This window comes from Nymphaea colorata, chromosome 1, assembly GCF_008831285.2.
Source record: "Nymphaea colorata isolate Beijing-Zhang1983 chromosome 1, ASM883128v2, whole genome shotgun sequence".
Classification (NCBI taxonomy): Eukaryota; Viridiplantae; Streptophyta; class Magnoliopsida; order Nymphaeales; family Nymphaeaceae; genus Nymphaea; species Nymphaea colorata.
Window position 1 is genome coordinate 3,793,745 of NC_045138.2, and position 21,840 is coordinate 3,815,584.

The 21,840-nt window shown below is 38.2% G+C and overlaps 1 protein-coding gene across 1 annotated transcript; it reads right to left on the reverse strand.

Annotated features, from left to right (window-relative positions):
* Positions 1-2,925: 2,925 nt before the first annotated feature.
* Positions 2,926-20,044, reverse strand: LOC116252719 (uncharacterized). Its single transcript, XM_031627193.2, has 7 exons — positions 19,717-20,044; positions 18,207-18,603; positions 17,962-18,118; positions 15,585-15,629; positions 7,821-7,983; positions 5,234-5,601; positions 2,926-3,827 (listed from the first exon to the last, which is right to left on the reverse strand). Exons 1-7 carry the CDS (start codon positions 19,885-19,887, stop codon positions 3,503-3,505), a joined length of 1,626 nt encoding a protein of 541 aa, XP_031483053.1. The 5' UTR covers positions 19,888-20,044; the 3' UTR covers positions 2,926-3,502.
* Between the last annotated feature and the right edge of the window lie 1,796 nt (positions 20,045-21,840).

The window sequence follows — 21,840 nt, forward strand, 5'->3', positions numbered from 1 at the left end:
GCTTTTAGCAATTTTTTTTTCTGACCTGGACCATGTCAAGTTGCAATCTGGTACTTTATCTTTGTTCAGACATGGCAAGCATTGTTTGTTTTATCAAATGTCATTAATATACCTAAGGCAACTCTTTCTCTCTCTCTCTCTCTCACACACACACCCAGTTGCTAACCTAGTCTCTAAACTGAGGTAACCACAAAAGCAGGATGTGACCTTTGTTTGATATGGTTGCAATGTCTTTCAAAAATTGAGAAAGTACAATCAGATTGATGTCTCAGCAGCGTAAAACAACCTTTATCTAAGGTTGCTGTCTAACTTTGTTCTCTATTTTCTCGTGAGTTCTTGAGTACAAAGTCGACTTGTGAGCATAATAGGAGACAGACTGCTAGTGGCTTGTGAGCATAAATTGTATATAAAAGAATTCAAACAGCGTTTAATGCAATTTTCAATGGTTTTTTTAAACGATTGAAGGATATAGCAATGATGAAATGCACTGCGAGTCTGCGACTGCATATCTATACCGGTGATTAAATCACTGCTATAGATCGACTAGGGCACCACCAATTTTAGAAGTGGGAAACTTCGCCGGTAGGGTAGCAATACCGGTGCTATTGTCACCGGTATTAGGCCTGGTTTCCTGTACACAGCTAATTCTCCAATCGCGAGGACCGGTACTAAAACAGAAAATGCAAGAGAGAGAAAAGCACATAAGTGGTTCGGCAGTAGTGACTGCCTACATCCACAAGAAGGAGATCAAAAATTCATTTGATCATCCAACGTCATGATATGGTCTCTCGTTCTACAATCATCATTTGATCTAAAAGCTTATTCAATTCTCTCGAGATCTTACAATAAACAAACTGGGAGACGTTTCCAATAATGTCACCTGCTGAGCTCCTTTATTGTTGATAGGCATGCTTTTTTTATCACAATCACCCGTTAAGAGAGACCCCATAATAGATGAGGAAGTAGTGTCTTTCACACCAGATCTTTTTTGGAGATCTCGATATCGTTGTCACTACTATATCGCCAACCACGACGAATGTTCTGATTATAGATGTTACTACCGTCCTCATCGAGTTTGGGTTGGATTTAAATCTTACATTTTTTATCATCATAATTCAAATTACAACTTACGAGTATTGTTTTTACCAAATATATATGCAGGCGCGTTCGTCAACCATCACAGTTGCCGTTGGTGCCAGTCATGCGGCGTGCTCGTCTATCTACAGCGGTCATCTTGCATGTTCCATACGCTAGTTGAATGCTGTTTATTTAGGTCATAGTGTGTGGACCAAGCCTAGTGCAAGGGCTGAGCAGAATTTTTTCATAAAATAGTTGAATTATAGTTTCAAAATTTGATAGAAATTGAAATATTATTTTTTTAAAGATTTTATATAAGATAAATGATTTTGTAAATTAAAAAAAAAAAAAATTTGAGGGGGTTGTTGGGGCAAGGCCCCCGGCGGCCCCCTTTTGCCTCCGCCGGCCCTGGGTGTGCAACCCTCCCGTCAACCAAACGTCTTATCACTTCTTTCACTAAAATGTCTTTTTACACAAACTAGCTTCAGCTAAGGCCAATGGGCTGAAGACATTTTCGGGCCATATCTTATGCCTTTTTCGCTCCTTTTGTGTCGTCAAGTTTATACATCAATACACTATGCAAATTAGAAAATGGCTGCTAAGAATATTCAAAGACAAAACTAGGACACGTTAGTTGATATATTTCAGAAAAAAATAAAGGTACAACCGCGAGGAAAAGGAAAAAATTCAAATTTTAGGATAAAATCAAAATTTCCTTTAGAATTTCACCGTTTCCATCATTTGCCGCGTCAAGAAACCTGCTTTCTTCACTTAAAATTTAATAAGGGTACTAGGACCCTCCTGGATCAGGGTTGCAAATACGTTTTGTTCGGCAAAACCAAATTTTCGTAAATGCAATTCTCTCATAAACTGTTCTTTTGATTTGAGGATTGGTGAATTGGAGCAACAGGCAAACCGGATGCCTACTCCCAAGGTTTGCAAAAAAAATTCTGCTACTAAAGGGGATAATAGCTGGTGATCTCCTCATTCTGGTTGAATCTGTCAATTGCAAGCTGAGTAGTGAAACATTCACCCCTTCTCTTGTCATTCCTCAAATAATAAGGGAAGGGAAATGAAATGAAACCGAAGTTGACACGGGCAGAAATTTCTTGCTAAAGATACAACAACAGTACCAATTTTAAACTTTAAGGTGTACTTGTACATAAAAAATAAAAACATAGTGATATGAATGTTTAGATAAGGTGATTTTTCTGGGTTGGTGCAGCTGGATACCAAGTTTACTTGATATATCAACCTAGGAGGAATGGCAGGATGAGAGAGATTTCATTTCCTTTCCACCCATACCAATCTTCCAACCAACGAGTAAAGCCCCAAAGCTTTCCCTTTCCCAGTGCTTTATGCCTCATTTCTGCAGAACTTTTTAATGCCCCAAATTCCGAGTAAGTGGAATAAAACAATAATAACTTTTGAAGGGTCATAGCTCAAACGAGCAAGAGGAAGGCGCGTGTGCGGCACATCAACCTGCAAGGGTTTGCTCCTATACTACAAACGAGTAGTGAAACATGCACCCCTTGGAGGAAGAAGAGGAACTTCTCTCGTTTTAGACAAACGGATAACTTTCTGATCACCCAATACTCTCATTATAAAAATAATTTGAAATTACGTACAAAAGATCTTATTGTCTACCTAGATAAAAGATTGTGAAGAACAAAAAATAAGCCAGTGACCCTCCGGCCTCCATTGCTTAACGTTGTAACTGTAAAAGGCACATGCAAAATGGATATCCCTTTTAAGCGCCCTTCTCCAATGCAACCTTTTATGCAGAATTGGAGCTGGCAATACCCTATTCCTCCAGAACATAGGCAGCGTCACCAAAAAGAAAGGATCTAAAAAGCAAATTCAAATTGCAACACTTAACCCATAAATAAGATATTTTTAATGATCATATACAACTACAGGATCGAGCAAACATTTATGACATCGACACAGCTAAGATAAAGCACAAAGTTACATAACTGTTCCTGTCTTCATCGTTGTTTTCTCCCCATCTCCATTCTAATCTCGCTCTCACTAATTACCATAAGCATCAATGGTATCTCTATCATGTTAGTGTCCATCATTCCGAGATTGTAGGCAACTTTTTCCCTTCGCGATTCACAAACATTGGCAAGACAGATCTCTCACAAAATTTGAACTGAGAAAACTTTTCTGACTACGGGCACCCCTAGAAGACGATGTAGAACCAGCCCAATACATGCACTTCCACGCCAACGCAAACGTTATAGAAAAGAAGCAACCAGAGCATAGTTTTCCATTTGGCTGACTGTCCTCGTCTTGTTTACCATCTCCAATTTCTTCTTATGCATTGCATGTCAGGCTGTGATTAATCTACGCATTTGGCGTAAGAAAAAAAATAGATAGATAAATGTAGCAGCACAAAATGACGACTGTCCGATATTCTTGTCTATGGTTGATTGATCTTGTGTAACCCAATATGAAGATCAGAAGATATGGAAATCAGAAGCGGGAAAGTGTGGTGCCAGACAGCTTTAAAAACCCGTTTTTGATGAGCCTTTACAGATTGGGTGGGGGTACGGGAGTTATACCGTATGTCAAATATGTGTATCACAGGATCTGTGGAACCGGATGTGATGTACAAACCATCAGGAGACCACGCTTGGTCTATTAATGCCGATTGGGAATCACTGCTTTCTTGTTTCCATCCAAATGCATGGATCTCCATCTGCCTTACTCTAATATCAAACAACCTAAGCTGCTTCTCCGGCGTCCTGCAAATATACGTCTATCAGAACATTGATCCAACACAATAATATACACTAGAACACTGAAATAGTTGAAAGAAATGCATGCCAACGCAAGGGCCAAAGATCTGAAAAGGCATTGCAAAAGTTCGACAAAAGAGTACATATCAGAAACCAGATACATGACCAAGAGTCACCCTGAGATCCACTCTGAATTAGATAAAACTGTTTTGTTCATGTAAGACTGGATCACCAGAAAAGAATGCTAGCAATTATAAAAATATAAAAACCTTCAGTTTTTTTTTCTTTTAATTGTTTCCACAAGTTCTTGTCTGCATCACCTGATGTTACAGAGTTTTCTGTCAATCCATAATTATTTCATGCCCAGCTTGTATAAAAAAATGTTATAGATAATTTTATAGAATTTCAGAATGCTGGCCATGGCTTAAGTACTAAAATTGATGTGAAAGCCTTCAATTTTTCTTTTAATTAATTTCCTAGACGCAGACAAATAAGTACGGCAAACAGATTTATTCTATAAGAGAAAGCAAAAACCTAAGGAAGCATAGGGTAGTTCACCAATAATTTCTGCCTACTTCAGATTAAACTTCAAGCGAATGGACGTTTTGAATTAGCAACATTTCTTTTTTCTTCAGTTTGACACATTAACCACAAGCTGGGTCAATTGCATAAAGCCATGTGGTTCCTTCCCCTCACCCCCATGATAAGGATCTGCTTTAGCATATGCAGGGAGCGGTTTGTCCACTGAATTCAAACCCTCAATCACCTGCTGAGCAGTTGTCGCGCACCATACACCACCATATCCTCTTAGGACTATATAAAACTAGGCCTTGCAAGATTAAAATCTGCAACACATGTATGTCTAGACACAAAACTCATAGTTCTCCATCGGAAATCACATACAGGAAGAGGGGAACAGCAGAATAGGAATGAATCGAGAAACCCAAGAACTAGCATACTACCCAGGGTGTGTTTGGATGCATGCCCAAAAAAACATTTTGGAGGTAAAACTTTGTTTTGCCTCTAAAACTCATTTTTTGATCTGTTTGGGGGGCATGAAAACAACTTTTTCAGAAAAAATGGTTTTCTGAAAACACTGTTATCATAAGGGACTGAGAAAACTACCCCTTAAGTTATTCACCCAAAACCAATTTTTGTCTAGCCCACCCAATCATAAAAATGATGTTTTTCAAAACTCATTAAAAAAAACATTTTTACAAAACCAGATTTTCTAAAAAATCGTTTTTTCAACCTGTCATCCAAACGCTACCTCAGTCTCTTTACCAGACTGTATCAAAAGGTGTGACTTGTTTCAATGACATTCCAGACTTTTAGAAGAATGCATCAAGTTACTTCTAAATAACTTTAAACTTACTTGATTGCTATCCAGATAACTTCATAAGCACACTCACCCGGTTTGCACCATGAATAGGTTGAAGTCAGATGGATTTGGCAACACTCCCATGCATTTGCTGTCAATCTGATGCTTGAAATCAGCTTTTCCTCCCTCCACGTCAAATCCAACAATTCGCTTGTCAACACCAGAAGACACTACCATATGCCTTTGAGGAATTCCCGCAACCCCCATAACTGCTGAAGAATGGATGTATCGGTGCAGGAGCTTCGGCTTCCAACTATTTCCTCCATCTTTCTCATTCCAGAGAATAACAGCATGGTCGCTTCCACCAGTTACAAAACAGACACTACTCCATGGCATGAACGTTATGCCATTAATAATACCTTTATGATGAGGTTTTTCCTCTAAAAAACTCACCCTTGACTGCACATTAAAGAAACACAATCAAACAGTTTTCACTTTAAACAAGAAAAAGGATTCCACAGAGTTATTTCCATATTTCATGTTGTATGAGGCTTTTGTAAGGATAACATTGAGATAAAGACGTATGACAAACATATACTGCAACAACATTAATTTTATTTCTCAAAATTCAATAATTTACCATGTGGAGAAACATACAGGACATATCAGCTAAAACTCATATGTACAAGGATATGATAGCAAGGTAACAATCAGAGCTTTTAGAAGATCAAAGATGCACTATGTTTCTGTCTGGTGGGAAGTATCAAAACAATCAAAGTTTTCAGGAGACCAAGACAATGGAATATGTTTCTGTCTGGTTTGAAGTATCAACGTGGAATGAATAAAAGCATAACAAAGGAATCTCTCTTGGTCAGTAAGTTATACGTGTGTGTACATGTGTATGATACATATTAGTTGCCTTCAATTGATAAGATGACCATATCTGTATTCATGTATTCACGTAAAAAAAAGATCTCTCGATGTTATATGTGTTTTGACTCATATCAGTGTTTTTGTCCTCCTCCTTTATTTCAATGTTTAGAACAAACCTTTTTTCTCTTTGAGAACGACCTAGCCCCTTTTTCAAGAATATTCACATCAATATATCAAAATCTGAATGCTTTCTATCATTGCTATCATCTTCCTGAAAGTGTTTGCGGTTCCTTCAGAATCTGAGATAGTTCATGCACCTAAAAAAAATTGTGCCCATGCCTTGTTGCTGATAAGGGCCAGAAAATAGTTTACTTATGGGATCCCATCATTATGTTTCTCTGTTCTTCATAAAAGAAAAGGAAAACCCATGTTCTTTAAGCTTAGCACACAAAACCAAATACTTATATAAGTATCCCATCATTATGTTTCTCTGTTCTTCATAAAAGAAAAGGAAAACCCATGTTCTTTAAGCTTAGCACACAAAACTAAATACTTATATATGTATTGTCACTGTTACATAATGATATGCATACTAGTATGTACTTATGACTGTTTCTGATTTCTAATTTTTCTAGTAATATGTATACTGTAATATACTGTAATATGTTATAGCTGTTTGTAGTAATATGTATAGCTGTTTCTAGTAATATGACTTAACCATTAGTAGATTGTTATATGTATTCTATTTTACTGTATAATACAGTCTGCATTACTGTTTAGACTGTTATATGTATTCTGTTTATGATTCTGTTACATACTGTATTATGTAATATATATTATATTGTTATATACTCTTTTAGTAATATGTATACTGCTATATACTATAATATGTAATATGTATTAAACTGTAATATGTATTAGATTACATTTAATGTGTAATGTTAAATTTCTATTGATTTTAGACATTCAATGAAGTCAACAATTAATTTTTGATTGTTTAAGTTGACTATGCTTGTTAAATTACTGCTCTCCACATTTCAAATATTAGTAACAATTAATCAAAATAACTTGACATATTAACATAAAAAAAAAGATCACCTTTTTTGCCTAGGCCCACCTAGGCGCTAGAAGCTGCCTAGATCCTAGGCAGCCCCTTGGTCTAGACAACATAGGTTTAGGATACTAAAATATGGATCATATAAGGTTTCTGACTTGGTGTTTTTAACATCGGCTCATGTACATTAGATTTTTGGCTCCACCATTTACATAATCAAAGACAAAAATCTTAGAATCAACAGAAACTAACAGAAAATAAAACATACCGAAGTGGCAAAACATAACCAAGACATGGGTAGCAAATCAACAAGTCATTCAACACAGATAACACCTAAATCCAGCCACTCTAGATAACAAGAAATCACATTATCCCTTGCAACGAAGACTAGATGCCCCTAAAAAACAGAGAATATGAGGACATGAATATAGTTATATACTTTCATGCTTTTATATTGAATGATTTACAAGGACAACACCCTAGGAAAGCTCAGAGTTCAAAGTGGCAAGCTTGGAACTTGATCCAAGGGCTTCATCTTAACACCTTTGCAATTTTCCCCAGATTCATCTGCCCCATCAGGCATTAGTAGAAGCTATGCTACATTAAGCAATGACTTTATGGAAGATCTATTGTTGCATTTAGGTGCAAAGCCATTGATTTTCAGACCAAGTAGAAGCAGCAATAAATGGTTTGATATTAAAGAGACAAAATTTTATTCCAAAGCAAATGCAATAACAATTGTATTTCTTACTTCCTTTGATGAGTTCAAATTCATGATTGATACTTGAGAATCTCCATCATCAGCACTGTATGCAGCAAATATGCTATTACCATGTGGGTGCCATGTCATATCCTCAGGCCACCTCCTCTTTGGAGACACACAGTCAGTTGAACTTAATAATGAGACATTAGATCTGCCATTTTGCAGTTAGCAGAAGGCACAAAATATTTCAATTAGTCATACTTCTAATAGGCCAAAAAGAGAAAGAAACGACTGTACTGTAACACTTATAACTTCATCAGATCACTCTATGCTAAACATTTGCTATATCTAGAAACTGCTAAATGCTAATGGTAATAATCCAACACATGATAGTCATGTAAATTACAAGTTCCTAGTGTGTGTGTTTCTGTTTCCATATGCATCTGCACAATTATAGGACAAATATGATTTTATTAAAGAAGGAACTAAATCCTTATGATGCAAATGTAATTTCAAGGACACATCTTTTCCAAAGAACAACAAAGGAATAGCACTATCGTGGAAAAAATAAATAGCAAAATTTCCTCAAACAAATCTAGCAGAATTTAGGTACAGAGTCAGAAAATCCAGACGAATACTCATAATAATCAGGTCCATTAGAAGAATATGGAGGCAGATCACAGCCAATAGATCCATGAAACATGATACCAGTACTTGAGAACTTCGGAATGATTTTGTAGTGTAGCTAGATCAATCAATATATTACCAGCATCACAACCTCCAAATGATCCTCTAACTCCTCAAACCACTCATATTGTACTAGAGATGAAATTGTGACAATAAGTTTCAAAATTCAAATGAACCCAAGCTGTTGCAGTTGTCCCTGGAAATATTAGCTGTACAAAAAGCCAGGCATAGTTAGTGCTCTACCAAGACACCATAGAGACAGCACTTACCAGCCAGATGCAGCCCTTTACCCTTGACTTGAGGTTCAGCCAAGTGTCAATCTTGTCAATAGATATCTGTCAAGATATAAGCAAACAGCATCCTTTACCCTTACGGGCATTTGTTTACCTCCAACTTGAAATCCAAGGTGATCTGAGACCACTAAGAATCTCAGATCCAAGGATTTGAGGTCAGACCTCCCTCACATCTAACCTCAAATCTGAGGTTTTGGCACATAATGAGGATCTTACATCCTCATTTTTCTATAGGCCTAAAATACAGTGTCTGTTTATTCTGTGGGTCCCACATAAAAGAAATTTAAGATCAGCCTCGGATCTGAGGTCGGAGGCTATCAAACACACCCTTAAGGTACTGTTGAGTGTTGCTTTTATCAACAAATAATCACACAAACTTTCATGCATACCAAGCAGCCTCATCACTATAAAGCGTGCATAGAGATTGATGACTCCCCCATTTCAAAAGGCCCTATAAAAAATTCGCTTATTCATCCCATGACTGAGTAATTTAAATTATTTAGTTGAAGGTCCATCAACAGCATCAAGTTACCATTTTTGATAAGTGAGACTCCAACTAAATACAACCAGTTAACAAGCCAATATGACTGTGAAATTCCTGGATTTTCCACTACCTATACAGATATGAATGGTTTTTAGAGGACTATCACATGATACCAACAAATCAACCTGAGAAGAGAAGACAATATTCACGTTTGGCATGTTTGCCTTAACATTACCAATATAATGCAGCCATACTTTTCAATTTCCATATTCAGGACTATTCTTACAGTCGATGGAATTGGTTATTGGCAAAGCAAACCAACTGATATCTCTGTCTTATTAACTGAATCCTGCTTATTAACTGAATACTACTTCACTGATAGGCTTCATTAAGCAGTCTGCCTTCTAACTCACGAAGCTCCAAGATATCAAGCACCTCTTAATATGCTTCCAGTAAGACATCAATATTCAGAAAGTATGTGGACTAACTTGCTTCTGCCAAGGCAATAAAGCAAAAGAAATTCAGGGGAAGCTAAGACATGCAACATACAATGAAGTGGTAAACAAATTGGAAAATAAACTAGGAATGCAAATGGGACAGGTACGGTATAAGCATTTTCCCTTTTTGCCTCTTTCATACCGGATTCAAACTTTTTGCATCTATAGATAAAGGGAGATTTATCCACTCTTACTTCGACCAAGAAACGCTTTGCCTTGTATAACCAAGGAAACAGCGATGAAAGTTGATGGCGAATCATGATCCATTTTGAATTTTACAGTTACTTGTTTTGGCCATGCAGAAACCTGTGTGCAACTTAAGTATCAACTTCTCAGCTTCCTTCAATTTAACAAAGTCAACCATTGTTCCAGACATGCAGAAAACTCTGCGTGCCCTGACCATGCACTCTCAAGAACCTCAACTTAGCTGATCCACCTACTGGTATGGTAATAAATACAAGAGTAAAAATTCCATACAGTTGATTTTTTGTTAAGTCCCTCAATGAGCGCAAACCCTCATGTTTAGTTGCCACTTGCCACCATTGAGTTTGGAACCTTGAACAAACTGTCCATGATAAGCCAGAGGAAGGTGAGGATAACGAGAATATTTTGCCCTTATAGACTCACTAAAAAGCACCCTTGCTGTTTGTAATCGATTAACTAATTTGTATCATCAGTGGATTCAGTGCCACAGCAAAAAATTCTCAGATCTAAAAGACAAAATCACAGTTTGTTATTTAAACCCACATATTTTATGGCACAGAGCCTTCAGACCTTTTTGTCACATAACACTAAAGTTGGCAGCATTTGCTCAACCCTTTTCAACTAGGAACAGTAAATTGTATCTTTTAAATTCTTTGAAAGGTTTTAAAAATTAGATTTTTAAATAATGGTTGCAACAGATATATTCTCTCCCCATGCAATATGTAAACTGATTGGATGCACATATAAGGGCTCGTAATGGCTATAGCTATTTACTGTGTCGTGCTATAGCAATTTATTATGTTGTGCTATATTGATTTAACATGATTTAACATGTTGTGATATAGCGATATATGTGAATTTGGATTTCTTATTTCATTCCCTTATAGAGCTGTATAAGTCTTGGTTCTAGTCTCGTTCTGGGACTAGATATTTGACTACTACTAATCCTGACAAAGTGACGGTGGACGAACAACATTCCACCACTCAAAATAACCTGAGTACATATTGGCCACCGGAAATAGATGGAGGTACAAAAATGGCTCCCAACTGTAGCGAGCCTTGGGAGTCACCAAGTACGTCTCTGACCACTGAAGACTGAAGAGTGCTGAGATCAAAAGCTGGTATAACCCCCAAGGTAGTGACAGGAACAGTGTCCCTCTGCCTTTCTGAGAACTGGCCGATGAACTCTCTGTTTTCAGCAGCTCCAAATTTACAAGTCGAACACCAGAAAACACAAGAGCTACCCTGTCATCATCCAACCATAGTCAACAATAACTTGTGAGCTGCAACTTCAATTGTAGCGAGCATGATTCTGACTTGGGGACCCTTTTATGCATAGGAGTAGGACCATAATCATTTATAATATTTTGTTTTCCCATCTTGAAAGGGTAGACCCTTGACTTATCTCTGATTATTCACATCAAACCCCCCAGCTCAGATGCATTTTCTAACAGCAGAGACCCACGTACAAATCAAGAACAACATCTTCAATCTTCAAGCATCCTCACTTATCAGCACCCATACAACATACATAAATGGTACAAGGAAGCATAACAATATATGCCATTCATCTTCAAGGGTTTTGTAATGAATAATAAAAGGAAAGAGAACCAAATCATTAAACATCTGATTATCCACTGCATGTACAAAAAACCTTATAACACCTGCGCACGCATGTGGGAGTTGTTGGAGATGTAGGTTTCTACTTTTGTGAAAAAAGAAAAAAATATAAGAATATTTCATTTTGCAATTTGCATGCATTTGTGGCTCTGAATTTACATTCTTATCATAGCATGTCAACTCTTTGAACAGTTCTTGTGTTGCACATTGTGTCTATAGATTCACTGAAGTATTCAAGGTTCAATCCTTTTCTACTTCATATCAAGTACTATCACACTCATGTATCATGCCCGTAACAAGTGGTTGGCTGATCAATCAGGTCCATCCAAGGAAGTCCAACCCATTGATTAAGAAGTGGGTATTCTGGTTATTGAAAAAAATGCCAACAGAAAATCAACAGCAGTCCATCCATCTGCTCTTGTAGATACCTGCACTGCCCCTAAGTAATGGTCTACCATCTGCACTGGCCTTTTCTTCCTTTAAGAGGCTTGCCTCCTCATGTCCCTTTTCAAGGCAAGTGTCTTTCTCCCAAGCAAGCAAAGCATCTTCTTCAAGTACGGGCTCTTGGTTTTCTTTTTGTTTCAACTATATATCTATATATAGAGAGAGGACACTTTTTATAAAGACTCCCCTTGCTACACAACTTTAACAAAGAAGCCTCAGACCAAGAGCAAGAATCAATCGAAATTTGCATTTTGACATGCTAGTTGTGTCTTAGCATAGGCACAAAGACATCTGACCTCGCTTACAAGACCTTTTTGCTCACCCTTTCGAACACCAAATAGCAGCCAACTATGCCAGCCAGGTCAAGGGCGTACCTCTCAAGCAACTATTAAGGACCGGGTCCGGTTAATAACATGTTTTCTCTTCTTTCACCATCTTAAGTATATTTCTGTCTTTGGCTTAGTATATCTTGGGGTGGGGCAGCAAAGCTGCATCAGCCATCAGGTATGGTGAACACATAGTAGTAATTGCAATAATACATCCTTGTGTTATATACTCTTACTTCCATACCAAGTTAGATTTGTGCTCCGGATGTGCCCAAACCGGCTTTTCACACGCATGATGGGGAGTTCAAGGTCATGTCTTTCGGCCTGACCAATGCACCAGCAACATTTCAGTCTGTAATGAATGATATATTTCACCCACTGTTGCGCCAATTTGTCCTACAGCCAGAGCAAGGAGAAGCATCTCAAACATTGATGGCTAGTGCTATCACTGCTGCACAAGAGTCAGCTGCAAGCTAAATTATCTAAATGCTCATTAGGCACCACTGAGATTGCTTGCTTAGGTCATAACATCAGATGTGGGCAGGTAAGGACGGAGGATGAGAAGGTATCAGCAGTGTGAGGGTGGAGAAGAACAATGACAGTAAGACAGTCGAGGGCTTCTAGGGGCTTGCAGGTTACTACCGCAAATTCATGAGAAGCTATGGCTTACTAGCAGATTCCTTGACGACTCTTACCAAGAAGGGTCAGTTCTCATAGAACCAAGAGGCTGAAGATGCATTCAATGCACCCCAAAGGGAAGTAACAACTGGAATGCCTGCTTTCCAAGCATTGTTCATAGGGGAGTCCGATGCTTCCGCCTTAGGAGTGGGTGCGATTTTGAATTCCAGCAAGTCAAGACCTAGCAGCAGCAAGCCTCATGGTTCTTTGATCTCATAAAACGTGAGAATTGGCCTACTACATCGGCCCTTGGAAGTTTAGATGACTAGTGTATCAAGAATATGGCAGGAATAATCAAGAAGACTGCCCTTGGTTCTCAAGACGGCCATGCTGGCTGGGTTGAGGAACACTCTGGTTGTTGTTGGCAATGGAATAGCTTCAGGGAAACAGTCAAACAGGGGATCAACAGTTCAATCATGAGAAAGAATGGGTGAGCTCGACCTGCTGCAGACATGGTAGAAAAATGGATGCTGTTGTCTAGGGGTATGACATTCATGGGCATGTGCAGTGCACTAAAAGTCTAAAAGGTAATGTCTGGCAGCAGATGGAAAATGGTAAAGGATAGGAGAGAGCTAGAACAGGGTTGAAAAAATGAGGTGATGTGGAACGGAATTGAATGTTCCCTACAAATAAGAAGGATGATGCCTTGCTTGTTATTTCTTAAAGATCCCTTTACCATAGGTGCACTTTGGTTTTTATAGCCTCATTACATGATCAATAGCCCATTTCCATCTTATGGAAGAAGTCTCTAGAGATTCGGTTGCTACAATTTGATTCAGGGGAAGGAAGTTTCTTGTACATCCTGAAAACCTGTTATGCTCATGCAAGAGCACGTTTTGCTCCCTGGTTGGTTTAATTGGTTACGCCCACCTGCTGGCTGAGGGGCCTTAGGCACTGGAGTAGGTATGCCAGGCCAGGTTGGCTGGAAGGAGGCATTATAAACGAATGGAGGCAAGCAAACTATAGAAAAGTAACAAAGCATAAGAAAGTTCAAGATTGATTGCGAGACAAGTTTGTTGCCCATATTGAAGGAAGCAAGCTCACATATATGAGTGAGGCAAAGGAGCACAAACTGAAACAGTTCACTACTACCTAAGAGATACAACCTGTTGCCAGAGATACTATTCCCTAAAGCTCTTTCCTGAGCTAGTAAAATAATTACGCTGGAGCTCCTACAAGAGTTCTTGCTTCTTGCTCCTTCACCTGGAGGAAAGAAACCAGCTCTGTCTCTTTTAGCTTGTCTAACTTGGAAAACAAAGTATTAAGGCTTTTGCTCATTGGGAGAAGAAACATGGAAACTTACTAAGATATCAAGCAGAATTAGAAGCAAAATGTTGCAGACTTTCTAAGGAAGCTCGCACTTAGATCACCCAAACCTTCACCTCCAAACTCCAAAACCTTCTCGTGGTGCGTTTTGTGCCTATAACCACTTGCATGTAAACAGAACAATTGTACAAGATATCTGCCGATGAGATCCATCATTTGATCAGCACGGTAATGATATCTCACTGCTATTGTACATGGTGCTCCAGCAAGGCAGATACGAAGATAGAGTACTGTAAAAGAAGAAACATGATGGAAGGTTGAAAGGTGAAGCACATTATCCTGTTTAACTTGTCTGCTTGAGCCTCACTACTACTTTCCTATACCGCCTCTGTTAGCGCCAAAAGGTTCTTGCAGTAAGAGTATTCTAATTCATGGCTAAATGATGCAAGTAAGCAGTCTACACTCTACATTGATCAGCATATCAATGAACTAATTGAAATAAGAAGAGTTAACATTATATGGGCATAGATCATAGGTTATGGGCAGATTAATTGATGTGACGTGCCCAAAGTATAGTGTCAAACAGCTGCAAGAATAAGTGTATTCAGCACCATATTTTTGTCTTTTGAAGATGATACTCACAAGACAGTGGATGAGTTATAAATGAATTTGGCGTAAAAGGAGATGACAGGCCAACATTCTCTTAAAATTAAGAAGCAAGAAGAGATCTGTCAAGAGAAGAATTTATCCAAGAGAAAATCTTATTATTTACATGAATCACAAACTGCAAAAAAGATAATTGTCCCTTGACAGTGAAGGGCATTTTTATCTCCTATATTTCTTATCAAATGGTTCCTGTTCACAACCTACCCCTTTCTTCTTTCAAAAGAAATAAACATTCTTTCTAGTTTTTATTTACCAGAATACCATTTCCCAGTTACATATTTTTTAACTTCTCTTTTTCCTTTCCTTTCTTAAGCCACATCCAAGTTTCTTCCACCAGAAGGACCAGCCGGCAATTTTAGAAACAATAAATTCCCTTCTCCTTCATCATAATGCACATGAAATCTAAGCAAATGGTGCACAAATATTAGAGAAAAATTAAAAGCATCTGCAAGTCTGAAACATTAGTTAATTTATAAGAAAATTCAATAGAACGATCTGCCAACATAATGCAATTTAATGACATAAACATTCAAAAAATGCTTTCACCACCTGGTTTCTGCAATTGATTTGAAATGTAAAATAGCATGAAACAGCCAAATTTTTTTTACTGAAGTAAATCAGCGGTAGATGAAAGTCAGATGCTGCACCCTTTTGATTGGATTTGCCATAACTTCACAATTCCGTCCAAAGCACTGCAGAATAACGAGAAATCAGCTTTGGTTTAGGTTATTAGCTGCAAGGATGGATGGAGAGAAAGAAGCCATGTATGTTTTAAATTATGAAGTAATGGAGTAATTTGTTATATCAAAATAAATATGCGGAGAATATCATAACTAATGCTCTGAAAGCAAGGTAGAAAAGAGAAATAAGTCAAAAAGCAGCATTTTATGTTACTGTCATTGGGGATCCTAATGCACATTCAAATTCTGTTTCCCATGGGTGAGCATCAACACAATCAAGTCCAAGTGTTGAACTTGACCACAACTAACCAGCTTGTCTCCTGCTACTTCCATGTGAGAGACAGCATAATGAAGGCAAGCAAAAGCTTCAGAAGTCCAGAATCTACTCCCACTTTGCCACAATTATTTTGTCACGTAAATAAATAAATAAATATTGATTTCTCTGTCTAGGTTTGGATGGAGAAATCCTCTGGCCTCTCACAGTCATTGTCCAAAGAACAAACTAGTGTGAAGCTAGTCTGTACGGTCAAATTTCTAGTTGTTGGGACCAACCCAAGGGCTAGTCTGCTTCTCCCTTACACATGTTTTGGGTTTGGCCTCTCTCTAGTAATTGTTCTTCTAAGTTCTAAGCACTTTTCATCAATAAATTTTCCTTCTTTTTTTTTTCATATGTCTCTTGTTTGAGTGCACATTTGACATTTTCACCATTATTTGCCCTTTGTAAGCCATAATCTGCAAAAGTTCTTCCAAACCTCAGCTTCAGGTTTTCTTAGCAGCAATTACTGCTTTTTTTGTATAATTCTATAAGGAACCAGAGTCATTGCCTGCCTTTGACCCATTATATTTTGTAAGTTCTCCATAAGAATTTGAAGGCTTGGAGTGAATATTTCTCTTCATTTCTCTCACCTCCTTGATATTGTTCATGATTACTATTGCCAGAAAAGACACAATTCTCACATGGATTCAACCTCAAGCCACCATCTACCTTGCATCAATCAAATGTATAGAAGCTTATGGGCAAGCTAAGATAAAGATTCTATCCTGTCTGGATACAAAAGGACTGAAGGTGAACTAAGGAAAGATAAAAGGCACTAAGACTACAGTAAGAAGAATGAAGAATTTCAAGTTCCTCTCATGCATTCTTGAGGCCATAGAAACAGGAAACAATACCAATATCTTTAAATTTAAAGAAGCAAATTAAACATGGAACTATCTGAAGAGGATGCATACCTCAAGGACATGCATCACAAGTTTATCTACACACAAAAGTTAAACGTTTTCAACAAAAAGAAATTTGCTATAAAAGGAATATTAGGCCAAAGTACATCCCTTCAGAGATGAAATTGTACTGCTTGAAAATAAATGGGAGGAAGATGCTAATAAAATGAGGCAAAGCAACTGAAGGAGGAAAACCTTTTCAGCTTCCTTCATGCATTTCGGCCAAAATTTGAACACATAACATTGTTATCAGTTACAAAACACAGCCAAAGCTTGCGTGATGGCATAAACAGGAAGAACAAAAGAAGATAATGTTCTTGTGATGATAATGTCTAATGGATGGGGAAGAGGAGTCTAAGAGAAGAAAAGACTCAGGGTTCGGTTATAGTTCACAACTCAAATGGAGGACAAGACAGTGCTTCACTTTCCAAAAGACAGGCATTTACATTTCATGAACGAAGCGGGTCCCATCAGCACTAACAAGAACATCAGGAAGGACAAATTTTTCTATAATTAGATGTCCCTTTAGCAGTAATCATGTCATGCAGAAATAAGACCAGAATATCCCTGCAACTTCAAAAACTTGACTAGAAAAACTCTTTGTGACAAAGTTGGACCTAGACTACTGCCATGATTATTTTTGAACATCTTATTAAAATCTTAATGCTCAAGCTTTTATGTGCTTATGTAGTCATTTTTCTAAGATATATTATATGGTTTTCCCCAAGCCACAGCTTTCCCAAGTAGCAATCAGACCCTGCTTGAGTGCTTGAACCAGAGGAGATGGAAAGGCAAGCTGTTGAAGAAACCTTGATAAGCACCTTAATAAATGGATAAAAAGAGAGAGGAAGATGCCTTTGCAATGCTCTCACCGATCAATTATGAGGGCCAATATTTTTTTTGTTTTACTTTTGATTTTCTAATCCTTTTAGAGCACCTTAGTACAACATTTCTTTTTCACACTATCAGTTAAAAGGCTTCCTTTACCTTGACATTTCATATTCATTAGCAAATAGTCATGAATATTATATAGTTTTGGCTCTCATAACCCCTCGCACCAACAAGAAAGCAACCTTTATCTGTTATAGATTGCAACAAATTTCATTCAAGAAGAATAAACATGCACCTTGTTGCAAAGAGTTGACCACTGATGGGGTTTAGAGCAAGGCTTCTCAATTTTCTTTTGTGTTGGCTGGAAATTTGCATGCATGGCTGAACGCGAATAGTGCAAGGAGTTGAAGAACTACGTATAACAGGAACCAGGTCTCTGTATTCTTTTTTACCTGTATATGCATAAAGCAGTCACATTGGGTACCAAATAGAGCAGGCAATTTCTACTTAACAAAGGTGAAGCCTAGAATATCATGTTACCGGTCCTATGAACATTGGCATTATCATGCAGTCTATCATTTTCCAGGTCATGTGAAGTTCTACCAGATGTCTCTCCTTTTTGTACAGTACTAGAATGGGTAAGCCCTACCGGCGTTCCACCTTGAGAACCAACCGGTAACTTCATGCTACCTTCTGACAGTCTTTTCGGTGGCCTAGTTTTAGAACTCAGAGCAGGAATCAGAAGTTGGGGTCTGGATCCGTTCTGAATGTGAGATTGAATTTCATCAGCGTGTTTAAGATTTGTTAACCCATCCCCAAGTTTGGCTTTTGATGTACCAGCATCTGCAATAGCTTTTGATTCTCCGCTGTCACGTTTTCTCCTTAGACGAACTAGCTTTGACTGGGACTCGTTTAACTTCTTCTTGGCCTCTTCGAGCTGCAAGTCTTTTCCAACAAGATAATTAGTCAACAAAATCAATTGTACGAAAAATAAATAACTAAAAAACAGTTAAACAGTAGCAAATGTCTTATGTTTGCGCTTTACTTTTGAGTGTAAAAGATCCAGTCCCTTCCAATTAATCATCCAACTAACAGTGCGACCAATATCAGTTGTATGAAAATAAATAACTGAAAATTAGTTGAGCCAAACCGTCCAACAGATGGACACTGACAGGCATCAAGTCTACAAGCATAGAAGCGGTTGCCACTTGTTTATTGTCAGAAACGGAGTTATTGTAAAAAAGCAGGAAGGATGGCTAAACACAAGGCAAGCAGAGGAACCTTGAGAATTCTGTGGAGGATCAACTCGCACCTTCATTATGCACTAACTCTGGCTTATGTACAGAGAGTTTGTTACAACAATGGCAAAAGAGGAACAATGCACACTTACTTATGTTAAGTATAGCGTTCACACATGCGAAGAATCCAGGCAAAAAGGAGAAAATATCTACAACAAAAAATTTCTTTTGCAGTCCAGAAGAGAGCATTATACTCAAACGACAACTTCACCGAATGAAATTGGGTCTTAATATTCAATTCTGCTACTTCAACAGTCATCACCCAGAAAATACAAGAAATGAGAAACCGTTAGGGATTTCTACAGCACAGCTTTTGGTGGAAGTGGAAAGTAGTGTTCGTGACTGGAACGTCAAATATCCACCGGAAGTAATGGGTGCTAATCCTTTATTGCTTTAGGCAGGCATCAGATTTTCGTGGATAATCTCCTCCCCTTCTTGCCAATAGGCTTTTGTTTTCACCATTCAACTTGGCAAATAAACATTCGCAAATGCATGCTTCTGCGTAGAATAGTATCAGCAACCCACCGGCAATGACAACATTACAACTGCAAAGATCTTGGTTGTGACCTTCATGATACCATGGTGCTGATAACATTTTACCAAAAAAGTTCTCAGGGTTTCGGATCTATTCAGGAGCGAGGAACAAGCTCTATATGGCAGCGTATAACATATGAACATGATGAAAAGGTAAGCAAATAAAAAAAGGTTGAAACAAGCATTATTTGTGCGAAGAAAACCCCGGTGAAAGCAACCTGATTGGTGAAGTAGGATAATTTCTGGGCGAGATTTTCCACTTCCTTGTTCCTGTGTTCAATCAAAGCCACCAACGCTTCTTCTTCTTCCCCGGTGTCAAGGTTATCTGCCTCGCCATTAGGCACATCGACGTCCTCTTCCACTTTGGGCTTCTTCCGGACATGCTCCATCTCGTCGACGGAAGAAATGAGAGATGTTGCCCTTCCAGGTTTAAGGAACTGGCGGGAGGAGAGCAGTAAGCCGGGAGCCAGGGGTTCCCAAGCGCGAACAATGACGGTGCTCTAAAACGGCCGCCTACATCGGTGCATATCGGCTCTTCATGGAAATTATGTGGAGTCGGTACCGATTTCCTCAAATATCGTATGGCATTGTTCTCGAACCGGAAAAGGCGGCACGACTCGGCCGATCTAAGCCGCGGCGATTATTTGTTCGGTGAGATACTCCTAATATTCCTGCAAGTTTCGTCCCAAATTCGAAATCCAGAATGCCTCGCAATGGAAATTTGCGAAATCCGAGGCAAAGATGGGCGTAAATCATAACGCGGTGGCCCGTGGGGCCCAACAAATATGGCACCAGCCGATAGATTGGCAACCCACTACTAAAATAACAGTATTATTTTTTCTTTACGGCCGATGTGATTCGATATGGGCATCGCATTTCCGGGATGGTACTTATGACTGGTCAAGTATTTGGCTTTAGGGTTGTCTATTTCAAGGTTTGATGCGTATGTTAAGCTTACATGTTTTAATAATCTCAATAATTAAGGTCTGGGATTGCAAAGGTTTCATTATTTAACATTTGGCTTTCAATTTTAAAGCCATCAAATTTTTACGTTTTAAGATTTACTTTTTAGGACATATTGGTTGGGTTTCATTGTTATTTGTTTTAATATAGGACTCGGAGTTTTGGGTTGGAGTTCAGGATTAGAGTTGATGAGGATTTGGGGTTTGAAGTAATTGGGTTAAAAGTATGTATTTTGGTTTGTGAGTCTTAGGGGTTGAGGTTCTAGGGATGTACATGAGGGGTGAGTCTGCCTTTCGGGTCAACAAGAGCCCACCTGAAATAAGACCCGAAGGCAAAGGCCTTCATATTCCTCTCCCTCTATCATCCTGAGTTGCATTAGGGTTAGCGATGGTAGTAGTGCTCTCTTCAAATTGGATATTGAATATTGTGTCCGACTATCTTATGAAGCAAGAACATAATGTCTATGAAAATCATGCTAAAGACTTGCTTTTTAGCAAGCTCTTAACCCAGCCAGCTATGCTATGCCTCTTGGGGCTAGAGTTAAAGATTTAGTTTGTTGAAATGATTATTTTGAATGTAAACAAATGTAAAGTTGCAAAAAATGGAAGGGAAAAGATTTGATGGAAAGGAAAGGATCAATTGCAATTAGATGTCATTATCCATACAAACAATTGTATGTCACTTTTCATACAAAAAATGAAATTGTATACCATTAGTGCTTCTTAATGAAAGAAAATGAGAAACTACAATCGTAGGCTATTAGTACTAACTATAACAAAAACGTAATGGAAATGATCAATGGCAATTGTGTGGCATTAGTGTTAATGATCAATGGCAATTGTATAGCATTAGTGTTGACTATGACTATAAGCACACTCGCATCACCAAAAGTTCCTTTCAGGCTACCAGCTTGCCATATTTTGAAACTTGGAGAGCATCTACCATGCACCAATACTGTTGGAGACATGAATCGAGTTGCATACTCAACCTTCTGATACATACCTTCTGAAGGGCAAGGGGAGAATGTTGCACAAATTACTAGAAGGCCTGTTGACTGACCGATTTATTATGGAATTTATCTTAGATCAGTGGATAACCCAAGTTACGAGACCGTCGCACCAAGACATGCAACAAACTTTTCAAATAGTTGTAGAAATTAAAGCAACAAACTTTTCAGATAGTAGTTGTATAAATTTAAGGAGTATTGGTATGTTGACAGAATCAAACATTTTTTAGCTCTGACACATAAGGTTAATCAACTTTACTACCCACGCTAGTTATCATGTGCTATTCATATCCCTATTAATATGATACCCTATATGGAAGGACTTAAAATAATCTTGTATTGATGTATTGAAGATGCTCGAGGGCTTTATAAT